At 39.5% G+C, this 22,912-nt stretch overlaps 1 protein-coding gene across 1 annotated transcript in view; it reads right to left on the minus strand.

Annotated features, from left to right (window-relative positions):
* Positions 1–3,299: 3,299 nt before the first annotated feature.
* The window catches only part of BCAS1 (brain enriched myelin associated protein 1), a 47,465-nt gene continuing 27,852 nt past the window's right edge, over positions 3,300–22,912 (minus strand). The window contains exons 9-12 of the mRNA XM_086623033.1: positions 18,973–19,140; positions 12,815–12,880; positions 8,749–9,015; positions 3,300–3,374 (exon numbers count right to left, since the gene is read on the minus strand). Of these exons, the coding sequence (XP_086479159.1) occupies positions 3,300–3,374; positions 8,749–9,015; positions 12,815–12,880; positions 18,973–19,140 (576 nt within the window). The remainder of the gene's footprint in view (positions 3,375–8,748; positions 9,016–12,814; positions 12,881–18,972; positions 19,141–22,912) is intronic.

A 22,912-nucleotide genomic window follows, 5' to 3' on the forward strand; every position in this document is an offset into this window, starting at 1 on the left:
TTGCAGGAATGAGACTGTAATTATGGTATTTTCAGGCATAAATCCCCCCTCTGAGCCACGCACAAGACAACCAGCAGACAGGGCAGGCTGAAAACCACCAGGCTTTTGGGTTTTTTCAGGCAAGGGTTTGTAGACAACGCTTACACCAAATAAATAATAGCTGCTAAAGTGCATTTACCTGTTTTTGTGTGTGCTGGTAATTAGCTGCTGTTTGCAGGCACAATTAATGGCCGGGCTGTTCAGTATGGGAAATCACATTGTTCTACAAAGCTGCGCATTGTAAGAGTCCACGCAGGGCAGTTTTGCCAGAAGTTATCTTTGAAAACCTTCTTGAAATGCGGTGGAGTTAAAGATCTGGACAGCTTCCAGAGAAGAACAATTGAGTTCAGATATACTTTCATGGGAGATACTTCGCTTTCGGGATGCTCAAACCTGCAGTACCCAGCCTGCTGCAGAGCCGCTGGGTTCTCTGTGCTTCCGTGGTGAGCTTGGCTCGCTGGGGGCTCGTCCTGGAGGCAGCGGGACAGGTGAGGCACAGCCCTGAACCTCACCTGGGAACACTCTCTTCTACAAAGGAGGGGCATAAACATCTGTCCATTGGAGGGAAGTATTTCTGACACAAAACGTCACAATTTTAATCCATTCCCTGGGATTTTTATATTTATGAGATTGCATTAGCTTCTTAAAATTCTTCTGAAAAGTCTACATGAAACACACCTCAAGACCCTTGAAGCTGTCTGATCTACTTCAGTTCCCCTCAAAAGATCCTATGCATAAAACCAGAGTGTATTTGTTGACAACAGAGTTTAAATGCAACGTATTGCTTTGGCTGCTCTTTTCCTTTGTCTTGGATTGCAGCCTCTTCCAAAGCTTTGATTTCCAAATGAGTTGTTAAGCTTTACCGGGCCTGAACATAAAAGCTGTACTTTTATGTTTCTTATATGGCATGTGGAATGCGGAAGCTCAACTTAACTGTGGATGCATCTCCTAAGACTTTTTTCTTCCTCTTGGGGCTCCATGTGTTGCTGCTTTATGAGAAGGCTGACTTGCTTCTTCAAAGCTTGTGTTGTTCCTGTTATCAGAGAGGAATCAAACAAAACGGGGAGTTTCTATGTGGGAGGCAGCACCAACACTAACCGTTATTTCATCTGCAGTAATAGCTCAGTGGCATAAGGGGCATCCACAGCCAAACTTACTGTTTTTCTTGTTTTTCTGCCAAGAGGATTTCCTGATTCCTGAAATTAGCTCTATTGCCAAGCGATACAGTCAAGTCACATGGTCAGCAGTCCTAATTGCCTCGGGAACACAGAATTCAATCAACACAGACCTGCTCCTAAAGCACAGACTAAGGAAGAGTTTTCCTCTTCCATGGAAGGCCTGATCTATCTGTAATATAATAATAATATCTACACCATCTATAATATAATAATACCTGTGCAGTCTATAATCTAATTAATTAACCAGAGCATATTTTTATTTGAAAATGACTTAATTACTATTCTAATACAGAGGCAATTACAGCAATATTAAGTCACCAAATAGCATGATAGCTTATTCCCCTTTCTGATAACACTCGCTATGCTGACATCTGGCACTTCCATACCAGCATGCAACCATGGTTGTTATCTCACTGTATATGTAGCTATATATGCATTGACTTAATTAGAACTATATGCTGTTATAGCGTAGGCAATGCCCAAGACTTTTCTGTTGAGCAAAGCTGGATATAACAAGCCTAATTCTTCTCTCACTCTACCGTAAATGGAGATGCACAGAAGTCACTGGTCCTACACAGGTGTAGAAGTAGGTCATTATGAATCAGGTTTGAAATCTGTAAGCAGTCACTCTTGATTGATATCACTTTATATGGCATCAAAGGCCCATTGTGCTAGAGAGGAGAACAGAAAGTACTATTGTAACTAAGGGTCCTTTTGTGTGCGCTCTCTGAGCACAGAACCACTGGCAAGTTTTGGTTGTCAGCCGCAAGTCCACAGGTTTGCAGAGGCCAGTGCAAAAATACCACCTACCTACAATGGCTCCTATGGAGAAACAAGGCTCTTTTACCTCTGTCTTCTACAACTAGTTCAAAATGTAATTCCACAGATTTTACAGAATTCTCACTTGATTTCCAGTTGTAATCTTTACTCAAATAAAGAATGACAGCTATTAACTTCACAAGCAGGGGTTTTGTGTGTTGGTTTATGCCTTAGTGTCACATCAATCATTAGAAAACAGGGATGTAAATAACAAACTTTAAGATTAACACAGCAAATGATTTTTTTTTTTAAAGGGTAAGTATTCATTTATTTAATCATAAGGAGGTCAAAATATACAGTACTGTATCATTCAGATGCTAGTGTTGATTAAAATGTCAGGCCCACGGTTCCCTGTCCAGGTTAGCCCAGGGTTGAATAAACCACAGAAATCTTCATTTTCTGTAAAATTTATTAACTACAGTTATTACAGGAGTCTTTTGAAGCAGAGAGGTGCATGGATTTTGGTTTTTATTAGGATTAATAACAAGTATGGATATAAACAAATATTGGATGAAAACAACTAAGTTTCCTATCATCTGAAAAACATTAATAACAGGATCGTAGGTACAGCCTCGGAGTTAGGACTGCGGCGGGGCCGCGGGTGCCCCCTGGTGTTCCTATTAGAACCTTAAATAGTTTTTAATTTGTTATCCCACCTCACCAAGACAAGAGAGAAGTTCTCTCAATCATGTAAAGCCTTTGCGTTTTAGCGTTTTAATTTACATTAATAACCAATATGAAGCATAACTTTATAACCACTGATTCTATTATACTGCAGACTTTTTGCTCATTTCAGCTCTATTGAAAGCCACAAAAGGTGACTTGGTTGTTTTTTACATTTAAGTATAACATTTATCAAAGGAGATTTTTTTTTTTCCTGGCTGCTTTAAAGCTCTCCAAAGCTGAGGATTTGTTGCTCATGCCTTGCTGCACAAATTGCATTCCTTTGTCACATGCGTTTTTTTCTGCCATTTATTTAATTCACTGCCACTTTCTTACCTTACATACTCTACCCTCTGACTTAAAATCATCCACGTGACCTTTCTTTAAATATACTATACTACACATTGCTTGATGATCTTTAGAGTTGCTTTCTAACATCTAATGAACAAACCCTGTAAATGATATACCTTAAATGATACACCAATGTTTGCTTTAGCCTCAGGCATTTGATGACAGCCATGTAAAGGAAAATAATGAGTCATCTCTACTGCAAGGGAGCTTACAGCGTGCTGCTGATCCTTCAGCAGCCACCTGTATTCATTACTTGGATTTTCCAGCAGGTAGGATAGACACTGGATCTGTTTGCACTTCCGCATCAGACATCCTCTTGGAGCCCTGTGGAACAAGATATACAAATATATAAAAATTTCAAATATTTCATAACAGTTAAGGCTGAGATTATGCATTAGACTTTTGCTGGAAGATACTTTCTACTCGTTTTACCTCTCTGCTTTTCTTAATTTGCCTTTTATTTAATATGCATAATTATATGAGCACCATCTGCATCGTGATGACCCCAGAAAGCTACTGCCTGGGCCTTTGTCTAAACGTGTTGGTCATTTTCTCAGTCAGCAAGGAAAACAATTGTCTTTAGAAACTGGACTAACGTACCAGAGACATGTTGCTTTGTACTTGTGTTGTAGTTTTGGCATAACTTTCTCTAAAATTTTCCTGGCTTAAATGGTTCACTGAAACCATGCTAAGAGTTCTTCAAGCCTGATTAATAGTGTATCATAGCTAGCCTTGGTCTGCTCTAAGTTAAAGGAACATTAAATACTTTCATGCATGACAGGTATTTGACAATGTTAGAGTGATAAAGCTTTTTTACACTACAAATATAATTCTGGTTTTGGAACCAGTTCAAACACTAATTCAGCTTGGATGAGGAAATGCTTAGATCTAGCTCTACCAACTAAATTTTTGACCAGTAATTGATAAAAACTTGTCTTTCATTTAAGATGTCTTGACCTAATTTTACTGGCCTTGAAGCCACCGAAACTTCAGAACATGACAGCAAAATGGATCCACAAACACTGTTTCAGAGGTCACTGTTAACATTGCTTAGGATACCAATCCTCTTTGTAGCCAGATGCTTAAACCATTACACGCTAAACAGAAAAACAGCATGTCAAAGCTAAAGGTGGCTGCTATGTGCTTTCCCTACAATAGGAACTGTGCAAAATCGTACGCGAATTGTCCTTTCACACAGTACATTTCACACTGGAAACCTGACTCATCACTTCAGGCCACCACAGGACTATTCTGTGTCAGACCGGGAGAGTAAAAGATCTCAACTTCCTTATCCCCTTCAGGGAAGTAAAAACAGTGGCGTTTTTAATACTGATTAGATTCCACCTCACTGATGTTCTTTTAACTTTTCACCTTTGAAAATCTAAGTATAAAAAAGAGCAGCCAAAAATCACAATGGACTGAAAGAATCCTCTGTTTTAAACTAACTGTAATCTTGTGCAGCCCGACTGGCTGCAATGGGTTTGCTTCTGCTTACACCAATGTTCAGTTTGGAAGATGTTCTAGAACAGAATAAATTTTTTTGGCCACTTATATGTAGCAGCAAATGGAAAACACATTAAAAAAATGTGATAAGTTCTAATATCCATCAAACAATACCAAATGAACTAGTAATTCCAAATTTATCCAGCAACCCTAAAAACCTACACATCAGTTAAAAGGTTTCCCACATTAGAAGAGTAGTAGAGTCTGTCGACTGTAGCTCTTCCTGTCTGATGCATGCAGATATTAAGTCATTTCTAGACTGATCTAGGAAACAAGATGATACTATTTGCCATTCTTCCTATAGATGGGTGGAGGGAGGAGTAGAGCTCATTTGAGACACTCCCTATTTTGACTCATTTAGCACATTGACAGAAGGGCCATGTTATTTGCTTATACTAGTCTCCCTGCTGCACCCATTTTCAAGGTGGTTGCTGATTAAAGCAGGAAGCTTTGAGGGAGACTGGCTGATGATTCTTGTTAAACTGGAATTTCCAAACCTGATGTGAAATAAAGAACTTTGTTCCTGCCCTTTTTATGGACGAATTCCAGCTCTGCCCTTAGATTCAGAAGCACAGGTACCACCAGCTCATGTCTTGCTCTCAGTTACTTCGCATAACAGTGGAAGTTGCAGTGGAAGTTGCCTGCATTTGTGATGGCCAAGCTGGAACATATTATTTTGAGCAGAGCACTTTAAAGTGCACACATAGGAATGTCATGGTATTGGAGTATATTTTTTTCCTATTTGTGCTCAAGAGAAGTTTGTGTCAGTATACCAGATACTCTGGTCAGAATAGGTCAGAATAGTTTCCACATGCTAAGCACTCCCAGCTTCTGACAACTTCAGTATGAGTTATTCCAGCTTAGAAAACAATGTCATTAATCCTCTGGGGTTTTTTTTCTTCTTTTTTTTCCCTTTCCTTTCTAATCTAATCTTTCTAAGACTCACTAAATACTTTTGCATTTTATATAGCTTATAAATGAATCACTTTTACCATAGGAACAGCCACTGGACCTTATCGTCTGTGCTAAAACCATGCAGCCAGGCTGTGACACTGTTTGCTTGCATAAGTGGTTCAATTTCTATCAAAAGTTTCAGTATTTATTAGCCCAACTGGGAGCAGATGCTTGAACTGAAGTGTTCTCACCAGCTGCATTCCTGCACTATGACATCCTTTTATTCTGTGCCCTTTCCCAGAGGAATCGATGGATTCAGGAGAGAGTGGTGTTAAAATAGCTGCTATTGAAATAGCTCACCAGAATTTAGGAGGAGCTTGGAGGGCACAGATTACAGGAGCAAGTAAGGCTTGCTGGATCTCCTCTTAAATATCTCCTGCTTCCACTTTATCAGCATCAAGCTTAATATTTCCACAGAGTTGTTACCAGATATTTAAGCTAGTATCTTGAAAAGGAAATTCTGGCATTGGTTTGTGTGTGATCTGATACTTTTAGATTAATGATTACACCTTCCTAGGACTAGTGTGATCACTTAAGAGATGCGTAGAAGCATTGCAGAACTAGGTTTCTTAGATGTGGGCAATCTTCTTCAGAAAGAGGTAGTCATTTTCTGTGAGATATTTTCCATACACAGACCCCATTGTTCTGGTTTGTTTTTTTCCCTTCAGTTCAAAAGCACAATAAAATGACCGAATCAGCTACACTGTTGTCAAAAACTTGTTTTTTTAAATTCCATCTTTTGTTAACAGAGAAGGAAGCTGTAGGAATACTATTGGCCTCTATAATTGCAACAGAAGATAAGGCTCTATACATCCAAACTGTCTAGCATACTGTTTGAGCAAGCAAAAATATCTCACAGAACATGTCTACTTCCTCTGCCTTTATTCTGCATTTTTTTCCCAAATGATCTTTTTACCTCTTCACAATCTCCTCTCTTGATCAAAAAGTTTTTTATTGCCCTTTGAATCAGAGACACCTTTCCTGCCTCTGTTTCTTTCATGAACTTGTACTTGAAAGTATGTTTCCTTGCTAGCTTGCACTTCCTCATCTCTCTCTTTCTGGAATAATTCTAAATCTGTATCTATTGTTAAACTCTATGAGAGATTTTTTGATACAGATTGGATGAATGACACCATAGAAAGCAAAGTGCAACTGTCAACAGACAAACCCTTTCTCACACAGTGGCTGTAGTGAGAATTTTGCCAAAGGAAGGCTGTTAGTGCTCAATTTCAACAATTCTCCAGAGCAGAAAAACAAATCTCAATTATCTCCAGAAATAATAGAGGTAGTTAACATTTGCCCCATTTCTAGATAACCTATGCCAGAAAAATGTGGCTGTCTTCCTCCCCTCCAGTTGACGTAAGAGATCTGTTACCATCATGTAAGAGGTTTAAGTAACAGAACCGATTTCACTGTTGGGGAAAGTTGCTGATACCCAAAGCAGGATACGACACCTACACATCATGGTCTTGAGTGTGGATGAGATGTTACACACATGCACAATGGAAATTTCATACAGAATTTGGAGGCAGAAGGAGTGAGGAGAGAAAAGTGCACATCCACATGCATGTGTTTGGTAACTTCCATTAGCTAGTACAATTCACAGATACATATAAAATAATACCCTGGCTTTTTCACACTGTGCTAAGCAAAAAGATTTCTCCTCGTGACTTCACAGGGAGCCAAGATGAGTGGAAGCTGATGCAAGTTGGTAGTTACTCCAGGTGAGCTCCAGGACTTCCTCCATTGAAACTACAGGAAAATCCCACTGATTCACGGTGGACCAGGATTTAACCCCAGAACAATGGAGTGAAACCAAAAGCATAAGTGGCTGAACAAATGCTTATCAATATTGCAGAAAGTTATTTTTCTTTTGTTCTTAATTCCCCTTCTAATATGTAATTATTTTGGTAATGCAAATCGCCCTCTGTAGGACACATAGTAATTCTGTGAAATGTGTGCAAATTAAACACTTCTTATGATGTGGAAAAACATCTGCCTCTGGATGAGTCATACTGATCTGCACGGCAGCCTAACTTCATAACCCAGTGTCCTAACAGGGCTAATTTTCAAATCAATCTATGTTGCTTGACTTTTCTTCTTTCAGATGTGGGGAGTGTCTAGCTCTTTTTCTTTCCTGACAGCCTTAGAAGTAAGGTAGGGAGGAGGGAGAAAAAGCAGCATGTCTCTCAAGAAAGCCAGATTCACTAGGAATCATTGCAGGTAACAGTAAAATCTGTTTAGGCTCTTTGCATCACTTGAAATTTGTGGTGAAGCTCAGTTTACACACAAGGTTCCCAAAAGATGCTGAAAATGACCCCATAGCTCTCTGGATTCACTGCCGTTGTGGCAATGTAAGGAGCAAACTGCAACCTTCCAATGTATTTATAAAAAGCAATGGAAGTTTGCCCTCTTGTTGGGGCTCGAGAGGCAGTTCCAGGTCTAACCTGTGCTTTTGTTTCTATGTTGGCCCCTGAACATGGACAAGGGGCAAAAAAAGTTTCCATGTATTTAATGCTCTGAGGAACCACTGGCTGCATCAGTAACACCAAGCCTTACAAAAGCCCATATTTTTAGTATGCTGAATTCTTTCATTTCTATATTTCAGATTTCAGTGAAGGGGGCATAGCAAATTTATCGTAAGAGTTAACAAAAAAAGCAGGAAGAAAAAATACCACATATATTTTTTGTGTGTGTGCTTTAACTAGCCTATAACTGATGGCTAACACGAGGCACTTATCTGTGACCACTGTGCTGGTTCCCACCCACCCAGTGGTTTACCTTGATTTTTCCCTTGCAGGGATTTCCTGCCTTGCAGGGATGTCCCAGCCACGCTGAAGCAGCAGCTGAACCACCATCGTGGCAGGAAGGTTACTCTGGTAAACCGGCACCACCTCCACTTTTCCTTAATAAACACACCATAATTTGTAGGTGGTTCAGTACCTGCTGCAGGAACGGTTGAGTCATCCCCGTAGCCAAGGCATGAACCTCTAAAACAGGGGTGTGGGAACAATTATAGCTCGCCCATAGTAAACCATACCTCCTGTGAATCAGTACCCTGAGGCCCAAGATTTCTTGCCTTTGCCCAAAATCTTGCTGTTGTCTGGCCTTAGTCCTGCAAGCTGCTCGTGAAGTTGCACTCCTGCCATCCAAGCAGAAACCTCACCTGGTTAACAGCTTGCAGGCTGGGTGCTTAAATCAGCTGAAAAATGACTAAAAAGATAAGATAAAGTTAACGTACAAGGCCCTTAAAAAACCCTCCAAGTGACTGCCTCTTCTCTGTCTTCTTGAAGGAGGGTTCCTTTGAAGTGTCTCCTCCGTTCTGGATGGAGTCGGTCTCGGCTGCTTGCTGCTCCCTGGAGTCTGGCTGCTCCCTGGTTTCCTGCTTGCTGCCTTTCTGCTTGGTCAGCTCCACTGTAGCCTTCTTGTCTTTCGAACTCTCTTTGCTCTTTTGGCCCACAGGTTCACTTTCAGCTGGGGCAACTGGCCTCTCTGTGGAGTTTAATGTCTGAAGCAGTTTCAAACAATGGTTATTTTTAGTGTGAAATGTAAACATTTTGGAAGGCGATCCATAAATACGTTTAAAAATGAAAGGCCACCTGGCAGGGAGAAATCCTGCTGTTCAACAGGTTTTCATTTACAGAGTTGGGACGAAATCCTGCAGCCTTGACTTGGGGAAGGACTCCCAGGGAGCTGATAGAATTACTTACATGAGCAAAGACTGCAAGATCAAGCCATCCCTGCATAGACTTGCTTTATTTACGTATAGGTCTATGCCGAAGCTGTTTTAAGAGGCAGAGAACATGCATGGAAAGATGCAGAGTCACAAGTATGCATTGCCAACTGAGACTCCCCAGCTTTTGCATCCCAGGCGGTGAAAGCACCCAAAAAGCACAAGTGAAAAACATGGGAGAGAAAAGAAGGAAAAGACATCAGAAAGCAAAGGATAAAAACAACTCTGCTATAAGACTGCAACAATCCACCAAAATGTTAACTACATAGAGTCTGGCTATGGAAGGCCACAGCATCATAGAAAATTCCATGTACAAGTGCAAAAGAAGAGATAGCGAATATTCTGAAAATGAACTCAATGACAGAGCACCTATTTATAGTAAAGGAAAATGTTCTGAAACTCAGGGAAGCATGGGATATGTTTGAAGTTCACAGGAGAAAAATCAGATCTGGCAAACAAAGGATAAGACAATGAAACTGTCACCGTTTGCAGAGTAGCAAATAACTAGATATGTTTTTGCTAGGAGATCTGTTTGCAAATGGGATTTTCTTTTTTCTTATGCAAAAAAGTCACATTGACTTATTTACTAACATAATAATTAAAATAGCACACAAATCTGCCATGTTGAAAAGCTGGAAACCTTACATCTGCCCTCAGGGCACAGCCCAAAGCTTAATGTTGTGTAATTTTTCCAACTTTGGGGATTTTGCCATTAGTCTTGAAATATTTGGTGTTCTTCTAAATGCCTAGGGTTATACACTTACATGACAAGCTTAGCTTTCATTAAAAACAAATACATTTTTAGACACCATGATTTCAGAGAAAAACCTGAAAGCAGAAATGCTAGAGAAACAGAATGCAAATACACCTCTCATATCTATTTTAAAAAAACCCTCAAACCGCTCTAATTTTGGGGAAATAAGAATGAGAGAGGGTAACAATTCTACTACTGGCCTTTTTCACTTGATTCATCTGTCTTCCCCACCTGATCTTATCCCCCCCCATTTAAATTATAGAACCTGCAATCATTTAATACGTTCAATCTTGACCAGTTAACTTAAGTCCTCAGCAAAATATGTGCTTGTATTTAACTATTTCTTTTTCCAAAGGACAGACATAAATGGGTATGTGTTTGCTTACACCTGGATTTGTCTGCTTTTAGGCTTAAAAAATACAGTCTTGAAGCTAGTCTTTGCTCTAGTTCTGCAGGAAATACATGAAGACAGCACATGAAACCTGGAGATGCAGGTGGTCGGTAGCCCCGTCCACCATGGGCAGGCACCATCTGAGCATCAATAGTTTATTAAAGCAAATTCAATAACCTCAGAGTACAGGAGAACCCGTGTCGGGCTGCACAGGCACCACACACTACCTATGTCTTGTTCTCCTTGCTTGAAGAGAGAGACCTGCTTGGATGCACTTCTGAGTGCCCAAGTGATGCAGGAGCTCTGCCAGCACAAGGACGAACAGAACTTCATAAACATGGATTTAATTCTGTCTCTTTCTTTCTGACTCACTTTAACTATCAGATGGGAAGCTCTCAGTTGCTGAATCCATCGGTTAGTTTGACAAGATCCTTCTTACTCTTGTTTGCCTTAGCTCGCCTTTGAAATGCTTCTCTTTGGTACGTTTGCAAATGTGCACATTCAATTCAAAAATAACCACAGCACTCAAAATAAAGCCATGAGACTGGGTAAGTCTGAGTTCAAAGGTGCCAGAACAACATCTAACCTTTATCAACATTCTGTGAAATCTGTGGGTTTATTCTGCAGCTGTAAAATTGGAGTTGAGTCTTCCTCACCGCACGTGTTTTGTTGAGTAGGTGCCTGATAGTTACAGTACTGCAGCCAAATCTGAACGGGATGCAACAGGACTATTTCTGTGAGCAGGTTTGGGCCTTTGATGTTAGTCAAACAAAACACTTCAAAAAAATATTCATAATACATTTTCCAGGCAAAATAAGGAAAAAAATTTCAATCAGATAATGTCTTTGAGGTGTTTCATATTAACCTTGAAAGGCAGGAAATTGGCATATTTTATATTGATGGGAGCAGCTCAGGAAATACAAAGTGAAGCCTATGAATAATGAAACATGTTAATGTTTCTTATTCTAAAGGGTGATCTGCACCTGACAGGTTGCTTTTACTCTCTCAACATTAACAGTGCCGCTGGGAAAAAAAAAAAAAAAACACAACCAAGAAAAAAGATTAACAGGATAGTATTTTTCCCCATCATGTTACAGCCTTAATCCAAAGCTGCTTTTTATGCACAGAAGGCAGATCCCTAAATTTGCACAGATTTTGGATCAGTGTTGTAATGCATTTCTGTAGTATACAGGATAGCAGTGATGAAAAGCAAAGAGTCATAGCATTCCAGAGATGCGATAGCATAATTTAAGGAGATCATTTCACAGAAATTCTAAAAAAGGAAGAAGTCAACAGCAGATACAGTCTTCCTTGAGCTCTGTGTGTAATGAAACTGCTAATTTACACCAGTGCAAGTGAGAGAAGAAGGAAGACTAATAAGCTGATCAAAAAACATGGAAGGAAACTGGCTGCTAATTAAAATATTAAAAAGTAGATCCAGGACTGTAACTTTTACTCACTTACTCAGATTATTTCACAAAGCTGCTGTATGAAACAAGGAATAAATGTCACAAGACAGGACCTTCTGTATTTGGGATGTTTTTACAGAAATAATTAATAATGACTAACCTTAGCATGATAGGACATCATGAAAATAGAAAGAGTGAGAAAATAATTTTACTATCAATCAAAAAAGGAAATAAAAAAAGATATTCCAAAATGTCAGTTTTCAATACAACTTCAGTTTTGCTCTCAGGTTAAAGGAAACCGTATGTTTATACACAGAATCTGTGTTTTGTCTCTCATTACTGAATGTAATTATTCTGGATTTCTTGACTTGTAACAGATGAGGGTTTGACTCTCAGAAAACATCACAGTATTTGTATTTTTAATGAAAATGCGTTTTTTCTGAAGCATTTTTAAAGCCATAAAGAATATAATGTAAAGGTCACATTTAAAGTTTTGGTTTAGCTTTTATATACACAGAATGAAAGAAACAAAAACAGAATAAGAAAAAATATTTTTAAAGGTTTTGTTACATTGCAGTGGACGTTTTTCAGTCTTGCTTTAATTTCTCTTCTTTAGAATTTCCATCTAAATGATCCTTTCCTCAGCAGACAAGTAAATCAACAAAGTAAAAATTATTCTAGCTCTGCATATTTAGTTTCACTGCTTGAGTCAAGGTACGTGCAGAAACAGTGAGAGAGATAGGAATAAAATTGAACATAAACCCACTAATTATTTTAAGAAAAGAAACACACCTGGAAAAAGAATTTTTTAAAAATATCTGATAGCAACCCTTTAAAATCTTGTTTAATAGTATGAATAGGTAAAAAAATATAGATAAGTAAAGAAATAGGTAAATACGTGAAGCTCAGTGAGCCTATAGCAATTTTCTGTCAGTGATTTTTACATTTCAAAAACTAAAGGTGTGTGGAAGTAAGTGACAAGAACCCATCACCAAAAGATGAAAAAATCCAGGCACTTACTTGGTGACTGGGGCTTGGGCCATTTACCTCTTCTGAACTGGTTGTGCCTCCATCACCCTTGACTGACTAAAATAACAAAGGATTATAGGACTTCTGACTGAGTTCTTGTTTGAGGCATTAATTCAATACGAAAGCACACATGAATCAAAAGGTGCAAGGCTTGATTTAAGGATACTCTTTACGACGCTAAAATAAAACCAGACATTTCAGAAACTCTACCAACATTTTTGAAACACCCACATCTCCAAGGCAGATTTTTCTAGTTCTTTTCTATCTGAAGCGATTCTCTCTTGCAAGTCAATTTTCCCATTAAGGCCTGAGAACCATGAATGAGGTGTCATGGACCAGAGCATCAGCTAGTAAACAAGCCAGTGCCCTCAGCCCTGCCACTGTAGTTTTCTAGGAAAGAGCTTTCGCTTGCGTTTCAGAGGCGAATCTATCACATAAGATCTAGTGGCACTTCCTTTCTATTTAACAATCATACTAAGTGCATATCCCGTGAATAATTAAAACTCACTCAGCTTTATGGATATATTTTTACATTTTACCATCAGCATCCATTTTTTTGCAATTTTTGCTTTCCAGTTTGTGCCTTCTCTCTATACATCTAAATAATGGCCCTTCTTGGTGCCCATTCTTCCCAGCCAGGACAATCAGAGCAGACCTCGAGGCTGCAGCACTGGCAGGTCATTCAGAACAAACCTTGACTCTGAAATATGTTTTTAAGGTTTCTATCTAGATTTAAAAATGAGAAAAACCTGTTTGACAAAACTAGCTCAATGAGAAAAAAATCGCAAGATTTGTGACAATTAGAGTAATGTTTAGTTACAATTTGTAATATGAAAGAAATAAAAGGAATAGTATGTCTACGTTTAATTAAAAAGCATATTAGAGGCTTCAGTGTGGCAGTCTCCTGAGTACCATATAAGCCACAGAGCTTAGCAGTAAAGCATAAAATAAACTCCAGAATTTCGAAGTGCCCAAATTCAAATGTCATTTTTCATTGCATAAGTTCAATGAAAACAATGAAAGGATGTGACTTTGGTTCTAAAGATAGATCAGGCGGACCTGTGGTTTTCTGCAGCTTGAAGATTTGTTACTTGAAGCACAACAGTATCAGCTTGATCCTATGTATGGTGTTATTGCAAGGACCCGTTTCAGTCTCTGATTTTCCTATAAAGCCACAGAAAATCAATATGTAACAGGAGCATGATAGAAAACTAAACCACTCCATGTCAATTCATTATTTGTCACAAATTGTGGGAAAAATACTTTCTGGAACACGTGGCTGTGTGGTCTCATGCATGTTTATGCTCGTGACTCTTTATCTGTGTAAGAGGTTGCAGAACTGGAGGGGAGGAAGCACAGTGTGGTCTGTCTTAACGTTACAGGGTAGAAACTCAGTCCAGAGCGTATGAAGATGTGTCGTGATAAGATCTACTTTGCATTTCTATTTCAGTAAGTCTTTAAATGCCTCCAGGAAAAAAAAAAAGTTTATGCTGTAACAGCAACCATTTTGTTACCTTTTTTCCTAAAAAAAAAAAAAAAAAAAGAAGAAAAGAAAACACTCTGCTTTAGCAAATCTTTAGTTCTCTTTTTTTTTTTTTTTTTTTTTTTTTTTAACCAGGACATAAATAACAGAGTAAAGACCTTGAGGTCTTTGCCTAGACAGAGCTCCCTCTTGCCTTCAGTGAAATGTATATGTAATGATCACAAGGATTTCTCTCTAGAGCACTTCTGACCCCTTATCCTTGCCTTTGGTCTTTTAGGATTCTGCTGCTGAAAGCTTCTTAAAAGCGTTTTCTGCTTTCTGTGACAATAAGGATGGATCAGTATATCTTTAAATGGAAGAGGGTGGGGACAGGTAATAGATTTGCTACATTTTCATGAATAGTGAAGGAAAATTAAAGTGGGATGATATAAAATAGTTATTCTTGATTCCAAATACTATTTATTGCGTAAAAGTTTATTTAAGTGGGAAAGTCAGTAAACATAGAAACTACAGACAATTTGGAAATATCCTTTTTTGTCATTCCAGAAATATATATTCTCCTTGGGAGCATCTTCATTAATCCAGAAATAGGACATTTTATTTTCAGAGACCATACTCAAAGCTATCTCAGACCAACTGTGCCGCCACTCAACTTCCAGGCTGAGGAGAAAGGCTACAGCCTCAGTCTCTAGTTGGTAATTCTGCTCATTCTGCTTAACAAAATTCCATTTTATACCCTTATCTCCACAAAATATCTCAAAACAGACATTTTGAAAGGATTTATCTTGCCTAGCTTGGCATCTGTTTATATTCTATGGAGAAAAGGAAGAACTTTCAGGGCTCACATCATCTGACATGTCCTACCTAGATCCTAAGGGGCTCGCAGACCTGCTCACCTCTGCTCAGTGCCTTTAAAGGGAACCTGGGGTGATTAGCTCAGGGCAGGCATTTCTATCAAGACATTTGCGTTGAGTCTGATGCATCCCACCCTGTAATAAGATAGCTGTTTATTTTGATTAATGATGCGCGAGTGACTTTCAACTGGCAGCCCAGGATTTCATATTCATGTGGGTGTAGCCTAGTTAGATAAAAGAGCAGTGGTATTTCTTCACCTCTTATTGAATCACAGGGCTTTATACTAATACTTTACATCTTTCTATAATTTCCCAAAAGCTTTTATAACATTAGTTAACCCTCTCCCCTTTTAACCACAGCAATGACTTCTGTGTCCTTTCAATTCATCACCAATAAGAAGGGACATCTGTACCAAGCAAGTCAGCAGGTAGTCATCGAGATACACACTGCCTTTTCCAGAGTAAATTACTCCTAATTCTTGCAATGGCTGTCCTTGTGTCAACACTGTTAATGATAATGCTGAGGATCTCAATGTCTGCTTGCTATCATCCTGTGCTTGTGTTCTTTGAGCAGAATATGTCAAAACTGAGGCACATGGATAATAACTGACTTGCCTGTCTAAAGCTCATGATAGACTGAAGTAGAATTAAAAATTTCTGAGTCCCAGTCTTGATTCCTAAGAAGATAAGCTACCTTTTCTTAGGCACCTGGGTGGTTAACCTGTGTAACACAACTGCAGATGTTATCAGAACACTTTGGGATCATCTTCTGCAGGCAGAAAAGAATCCCAGAAGAGAATCACATTAAGGTAAAATTAAAAGTAAATCTCTTTCAGTAGCCAGAGCAATAATCCAACTATTGCCAGAATGGAGACTAAACATTAAAGTGTATCAGTAAACAGGAGCCTGGGTTTTATCAAGGAAGTCCTGCCACGTTCCTTCCCACTGACAAGCACGGTTTGTTTCAGAGGCCGTAAGTACCTGTGCTTGTTAAGATCCTATCTTATAAAAATTCATGGCTTGCTCCATCTGCAGCAAGGCAGGAGGAGAGCTCCAAGACCACCTGCTGGATGAGTCCATGACCTGCATCACATGGATGGCATGGTTTGTAGAGGCTCTGATACCACTTCGAGGCATTTCCCACACCTCTGGGAGCCTCCTGCCCCAGTGTCACCTGTGGGAGGTGGAACATCAGGAGGTACATTTAGGCATTGACTGAGGTTTGTCCAGATTTGCAAGTGAAAGAGGTTGAACAGATGCAACCACGTGAAGACATTGTCTTATCCCCAGTGCTTCAGGTAAGAAGTGCTGAGGATTGAGTTCCTCACACAGGTAGAAAGCACAAGGGGTGGTCTGGTGTCAGGCCATTTGCTGTGCTCCTCAAATGTATGTTCATGCTGTGGCCAGAGCTGCAGTGTAAACTGTCATATGTCTGAGTTAGCCTTAAATTAAGTAGCATTAGTATGAACAGCAGACTAATGACATTAGCATAAGGACTGGGGAGGATGGATTACAGTGCTACCAGGACGTGAGCTAGCTATTGGAAAGCTGGCTAGGGAATTCCTCCCCTTTATGGCTGTTACTGTAGGGTAGCCAGACCTCAAGAGAAAACTACAATGGAAATTGATCTTTTCTGAGTGGAAATTATACCTTCTAGTACACAGTCTGCCAGTATAGTTATTCTGAGCAAAAGGACCCTTTTAGACATCACTATGATACTCATCTCAGCTCTCAGCCCCACAACACTGGAGCTTCCCCCACTTTTCCTTGTAAGAAAATCAAGTCTATGTTGGAGTCTTAAATGTTTCATGCATTTTCAGCACTCGCTGCTAGTTCAAAAGTTTTACAGAAGCTAGTTGTTAAGCAGCGGCTTAAAATCCTTCTGTCTGCCTTAGGAATCAGAAATACTGATTGACCAGTTGCACGAAGCTGTAGGGCAGCTACATAGCTCCAGTCATGTGCAACAGCATGGCAGTGATCCAGTAATCCAACAGTTATTCAGAGGAAACAGCCTGGGATATACTTCAAGGACAATAAACATATTAAAATAATCCATGCTCTGTTTGGAAACTGATAGCCAAAAGTAGAGCAGATGAATACTAAAGGTTTCAAAAAGCTGCAAAACCAGTTACAAAGTTAATACAACTCTGTTTCTCATGTGGGTAGATGTTTGCCTACGTACTAGTTCTGTCTTTCTAAGCCAAAATCTAGATTAAACCAACCATCTTTTATCTACTGCTTTTAACACAGCTCTGTTTTCTTCCATGGTGACTAAGACGGGTGTGGAACAGCTTTATTTTTTAATCAGTGCTATTTTTTTTTTTTTGTAGAGTGACATGATTTGAAGTCATGGTTGCCACAGACATCAGTGTTTGATACGCATCACTCCTGAGTCGCCTTCTGCATTTGCCATGGTGATGAGCCTCTATGGAGGACAACCACAAGTCTTCTTGAATTTAGGAATAAGGTTGACATTTTTCCAAACTAATTTTGTAAAATGTTATTTAGAATTAAAGGCACAATTCTTAGCTGCTAATAAGAATTTTAGCTTAGATCCTCAAATACACCAGAGTAGTTACGTAGTAAAGGAAGAAAAAGTAAACACACTCATAGTAGTTTGGGCAGAGACTAATAAACAACTGAAAATAAAAGAAACACTAATCTTTTGAAAATAAAAAATAAATCAGGATTTGGGGTGTTGCTTGTACCTTCTAAGGTCTGACTCATGGATTTTAATCATTGACAATATGACTGTTCACAGCTGTATGTACCAACACGTACCTGAGAGCAGACAGTTCAGACAACCTGGACTATTTATTACATTGTTTTATAAGAAACCATGTTTTTCACATTTTGATGTATAAGCTACTCTGATGCCCACACTACGTAGCTGCCTGAAAATAAAAGGGCATTGATTAAAAATAGAAATCTTTCATACACATTTGCCAACCTTGCTAGAATAGATCAATTGCTATGTAAATTCTCAAGGCCTGCTACAATTTTAATCAGAGAGGCGATAGTTCTAGACTTGGATAATTTTCCTGGGCGCTTTTCTAGACTCTTTTGAGGAATACTGCCTGGCTGCTGTTTGCACACAAATGCATCAGAACAGCTCTTCTTATCTATAACCACAAGACGATACGAGCCACGTTATCACCTCAGTGGCTTCCTTCTTCCCTCCAGTCATCTTCTGGGAAGGAGGATTAGATTCTACTTTGTGCCTTTCTATTCTCAATCTTAGAGGTAACACCTTTGAAGCAATTGTATCATTTTACATACCAGTTCAGCTAACCCAGCATGAGCTGCTAAAAAAAGTTTCATTACCAAAAATGTGAGTCCCTGAAGCAATCATGGGGCTTAATGATGGAGTGACACCGGGACAGTGGTACTGCTGGGGCCCATAGGAGGTGGTTTCCTCTGGGAGCACCTGCCCGGCTCTCCCATCACCCAGCCAAGCGGTCGGTGAGGCCGAGGGCTTCCTCGGCGCCAGTCGCGAATGCCGGATCGAGCCCCTCGAAGCGCCCTGGGCCACCTCGGTGGGGGAAAAGGGCGGCCGCGGGGCCGGGAGCCCGCGGCGGCCCCGGGGCTGTTCCCGGCGGAGCCACGAGAGGGAGACGCAGAACGCGAAACGCGCGGGGGGCCGCGGCCGGGCCGGGGCTGCGGGACACGATCGCGCTCCCCCTCTGGAAACGGGCGTAGCTTCGCTCCTGCGCTCTTGGACATGTGTTTGCAAAAGATTTCTCAGGAATTACCCCCCCAGCCTTGCAACGAGCTCATCGCTCCCAACTCTGGCAAGTCGGTGTTTTACTCACCAGCTTAAAAAACTTGCGCAGGTTCGCTTTGGGGGTTTTACTTTCTTCCCGTCTCGGTTTCACTTCTGCGGCTTCTGGGCTCTTGCTCTCAGCTTTGTCCGGAGCCACAGCTTCTAAAGACGCGTCTGCTTTTTCATTGCTTACGATCTCTGCTTCTTCCGACGCGTTCTGGAGTTATTTTTGGCAAATATTAAGAAAGTGGGAAAAAAACGTTCAGACTTAATCAGTGACATTATTATTTTTTTTTTTTTAGGAGGTTACAGTCAAAGTGCTTCAGCAGTACAGCAAGTTGTTACCTCATGAACAAATGCGGCCCGAAAGGATTCTCAGCATCACCATATCTGTACAGGTTTCTTCAGGAATTTGATTCATTCCAATTTAATATAAGTTGGTGAGAATTTTAAGCACTTGTTTAAACGGAAGAAATAACCTTTCTTGAATTGCAGTACTAGTTCTCAAACACAATAATTTATCTTTGATTACAATTTAAAAATAAAACTTAAACAAAATTACACTCACAGTAGTATGTGCCATGAGTAGATGACACAAAGGTGAAAGAAAATGAGAAAGATCATACCCAGGAGTTTGCACCCAAAAGAAAGGATGAGATAAGTAATTAAAACACACCATGGACTTTATTATTAATTGTTAAAACTCTGTTGAGCACCTTTCTTAGTGAAATAACCGTAAGTTTAACATCTCAGCCACAGCATTCTCAGGCTGGTCACATTCACAGTGCCAACTCCTCTCCCCAGTTGCAAAATATAAATGACTTCTTGAGCTACAAGATAGTTAAGTAGCTCATCTATTACTTCGCCTAATCTCATGGGTCACAATCACCCTCTTTGATAGTGTTGACCTTCGTTTGAGTTCCAGAAAAGCTGTTGGCTTCTCAGCAATGTTGGCTTTATAGAAGGATTTTGGGTCCCACTGAGCTTTTGAGAGTTACTGGAAAGTTCTTTACATTATAATAGTACTTCAACCAGAGGCATGTGGTTTGTAAATTCCTCTGAAATATGGATCCCTATAAGATTTATTGATTAATCTCCTGCATGTCTCATTCCACAGCTTTCTCAAGGCTATCCTGGGAACGTTCAGTGTTAAACTGAGCAAGACCTGCACAGAGCAGAATATGTGAACAGGAGGCACGTTTCTGCTGTAGGAGGTGGAGGCACAGCTGGGCAGGAGGCTCAACATGCAGTTCCTTAGCTGACTATTCTGCCTTTTATGAATGCCCCGGTAAATAACATCCTCTGTGCCCTGAAGAACCACTAATTATTTTCTATCTCACTGTAACTGTATAAAGAAGTATTTCCCTTTCTGCCATAAAAAGAAGCTATTATGCTAATAAGCAGATAATTTGACCTGAAGCAAGCCCTTTATCATTTTGCAGCATATTGCAGAAAGGTGTAGAACATTATAAAAGCAGGATAAGTTATGCCCTCAGCCTCCAATACTGGATCAAACAGAAGCAGTTACCTTAGGTACTGGCATTTCAACACATGCTGCTGCCTAAAAATGCAGCACAGTTACAGCTGAAGTTTATATTATGGTTACTGTAGGAAAGAACTGCTGTAAATAAATCTCAAAATGATATTCCACAGTTTTTACATGTACTCACAGGAACTCACATGTAACTCAGGGTTGTTTTGACCAAATTAGTTTTAGCCACATGAACATGAGAACAATTTAAAAGATGATATCAAAGATTCACCCCAGCCCCAGTTCCTGACTGAGTGGTGGAAAACGGACACTGCCTCCTCTTCCAGCAGCGGCTTACGGTACTTCTGCACTCACACTTTTCCAATTATCTTCAACTTGGCCATTCCCATGTAGTGTCTTTGGTTTAATAGCCCTTGGTGGATAATTTTCCTACAAGAATTTAACTAAACATTTTCTGAGTTGATACAAATTTCTGACATCCAGCAGCATCCTGTGGCAAAGGATTCTACAGCTAAAGTATGTTTTTTCCTTTAAAGTACTTCATTTTTGTTCATCACCAAGTAATTTTATTTGATGCTCTACTGCTTTTATTTTGAGCAATGACTGATCTTTCCTGTTCACCTTTTATGTTATAATAGTAATTCTGTATGCTGCTGTCATCTTCCTTTCTGCAAACTCCTTTCTGAACTGAAAAAAAAAAATCCTAATTTATATAGTTCTTCATGCAGAAGCCATTCAATATTTTAATGCATTTTTTTCCTCAGTATTATACCTTTTAGTTCTATTATATTTTTTTGAATTGAGGGGACCCCACATGCAAGATGAGGACTTACCAGCAGCATAAGAGATTTTGCTTTGTTCTTTACTCTTCTTTTGTGGAAGGAACAAAAATTTTGGGGGCAAGGTAGGGAGGAGAAGAATGATGAGGGAATAAATATTCCTTGTCCCCTGCTGCCTAAGATGACTGCAGCACAGCCTGCGTTCCCATGGAATTGTAGATTTAATTTATATTTATGAACATTTTCTAGATAATCAATCTGTAATAATTTTAATCTATATTTCTGCCTATTCACACACACATATAATCAATTCACCATCTAGTTGCTTGGAGGAAATGATTCATTGCATGAGTTGAAACAGTGGCTCAATAAAGCAGCAACCTAGCTTCTGGGAGCTAATCATTCAAAGATTACAGTTTGGGATCGTATTACTGCTATGCTGTTACAGCTGCAACCCAAATGAGTTTTGTCTCTCAAGCTATGTCTATGCAACGGCATTAGTGTCACTACTGACAACAAATGCATCCTGGGGCGAGATGCCAAACTCTGAAAAGCACTGTCTATTTAAATAAAGAAAAGAGCTAAGTGATAATCAACTATTCAGACAGATTGATTTGTTTAATCAGGGACTTTTTGTACATTTGTTCATGGATTCCATAAGAGGCTTCCGGAAAGTTTAAATCCTGTTTTAGAATACCTTATTTTTTTTTTAAACGTAGATATCAGATATACCTGTGTAGTTACTTGAATTTTGTACTATGAGGCACATAAAAGTTGTTGCAGAAGTTACAGGTTATCTTTTTTGATGTCTTAGGCTTGCTATTAAAATTTTATGATAATTTTCTTGTAATTATCTCCGGGAATCATTCTTGTATAGCCATCTCCCTCTGTAAGACTGAATTAGCCAATGCTGAAGATTTTCTTTTACAATTTTGTGATCTTAAAGACATCTCTGGAGGCCTAGTTCAGCCTCCCACTCAAAGCAGGAGCTGCATCAGGTTGCTGAGGAACTTATCAAGTTGAGCTTTCAGTGTCTCCAAGGCTGGAGATTCCACAACATCCATGCAATCAGATCAGAGTCTTCAAATGTGCTGTGACAAAAGTAAACTCTAGATACATTGGAAAACCATCTCAAGTAAGACTGATCAAGGTGGCAGATTCTTGGAGACTGATGACACATGACCATAGTATATTGTGTACTTCAGAGATGCACAGAGATGCACATGGTCTTTCAGTAGAGAGGAAAACCCCTTCCAGCTAAGAAGGTTTTCTGACATACTTTTAAGAACAGTTTTAAATTTTGTTCCTGTTTTCTCTAGGAAACTAGAAGAAAATTTTCCATTTGTGCATTCAAGAGAATCGCCAAGGTGCTTCTGGCAGGAATTGAAAGTATAGTAGGAAAAGCCCGACAAAGTCAATAAACTTTGAATGATGTTACATTAACCTAAACTGTTCTTTAGAGCAATGGGCTCAGTTTCTTTACGTCACCTGGGAGAAAAAAAATTATGTCAAGTTTTGTGACTAGTTTTAAGAGGAAACTGCTGTTTGTATATAATAATTTGCAAACAGCCTAGCTGTATTGGCTTTATCAGTCTTTAATGCATAAGTGTTCTCATAAATGTAAATTAGCACCTTATACCTATAAATTGCATCAACTAAGGTTGCTGGATTCATGGGTCCAAATTCTGCCTCCAGTTTCCTTAGACACAAATTGTAAT

This window comes from Tauraco erythrolophus, chromosome 18 (assembly GCF_009769465.1).
Source record: "Tauraco erythrolophus isolate bTauEry1 chromosome 18, bTauEry1.pri, whole genome shotgun sequence".
Lineage (NCBI taxonomy): Eukaryota > Metazoa > Chordata > Aves > Musophagiformes > Musophagidae > Tauraco > Tauraco erythrolophus.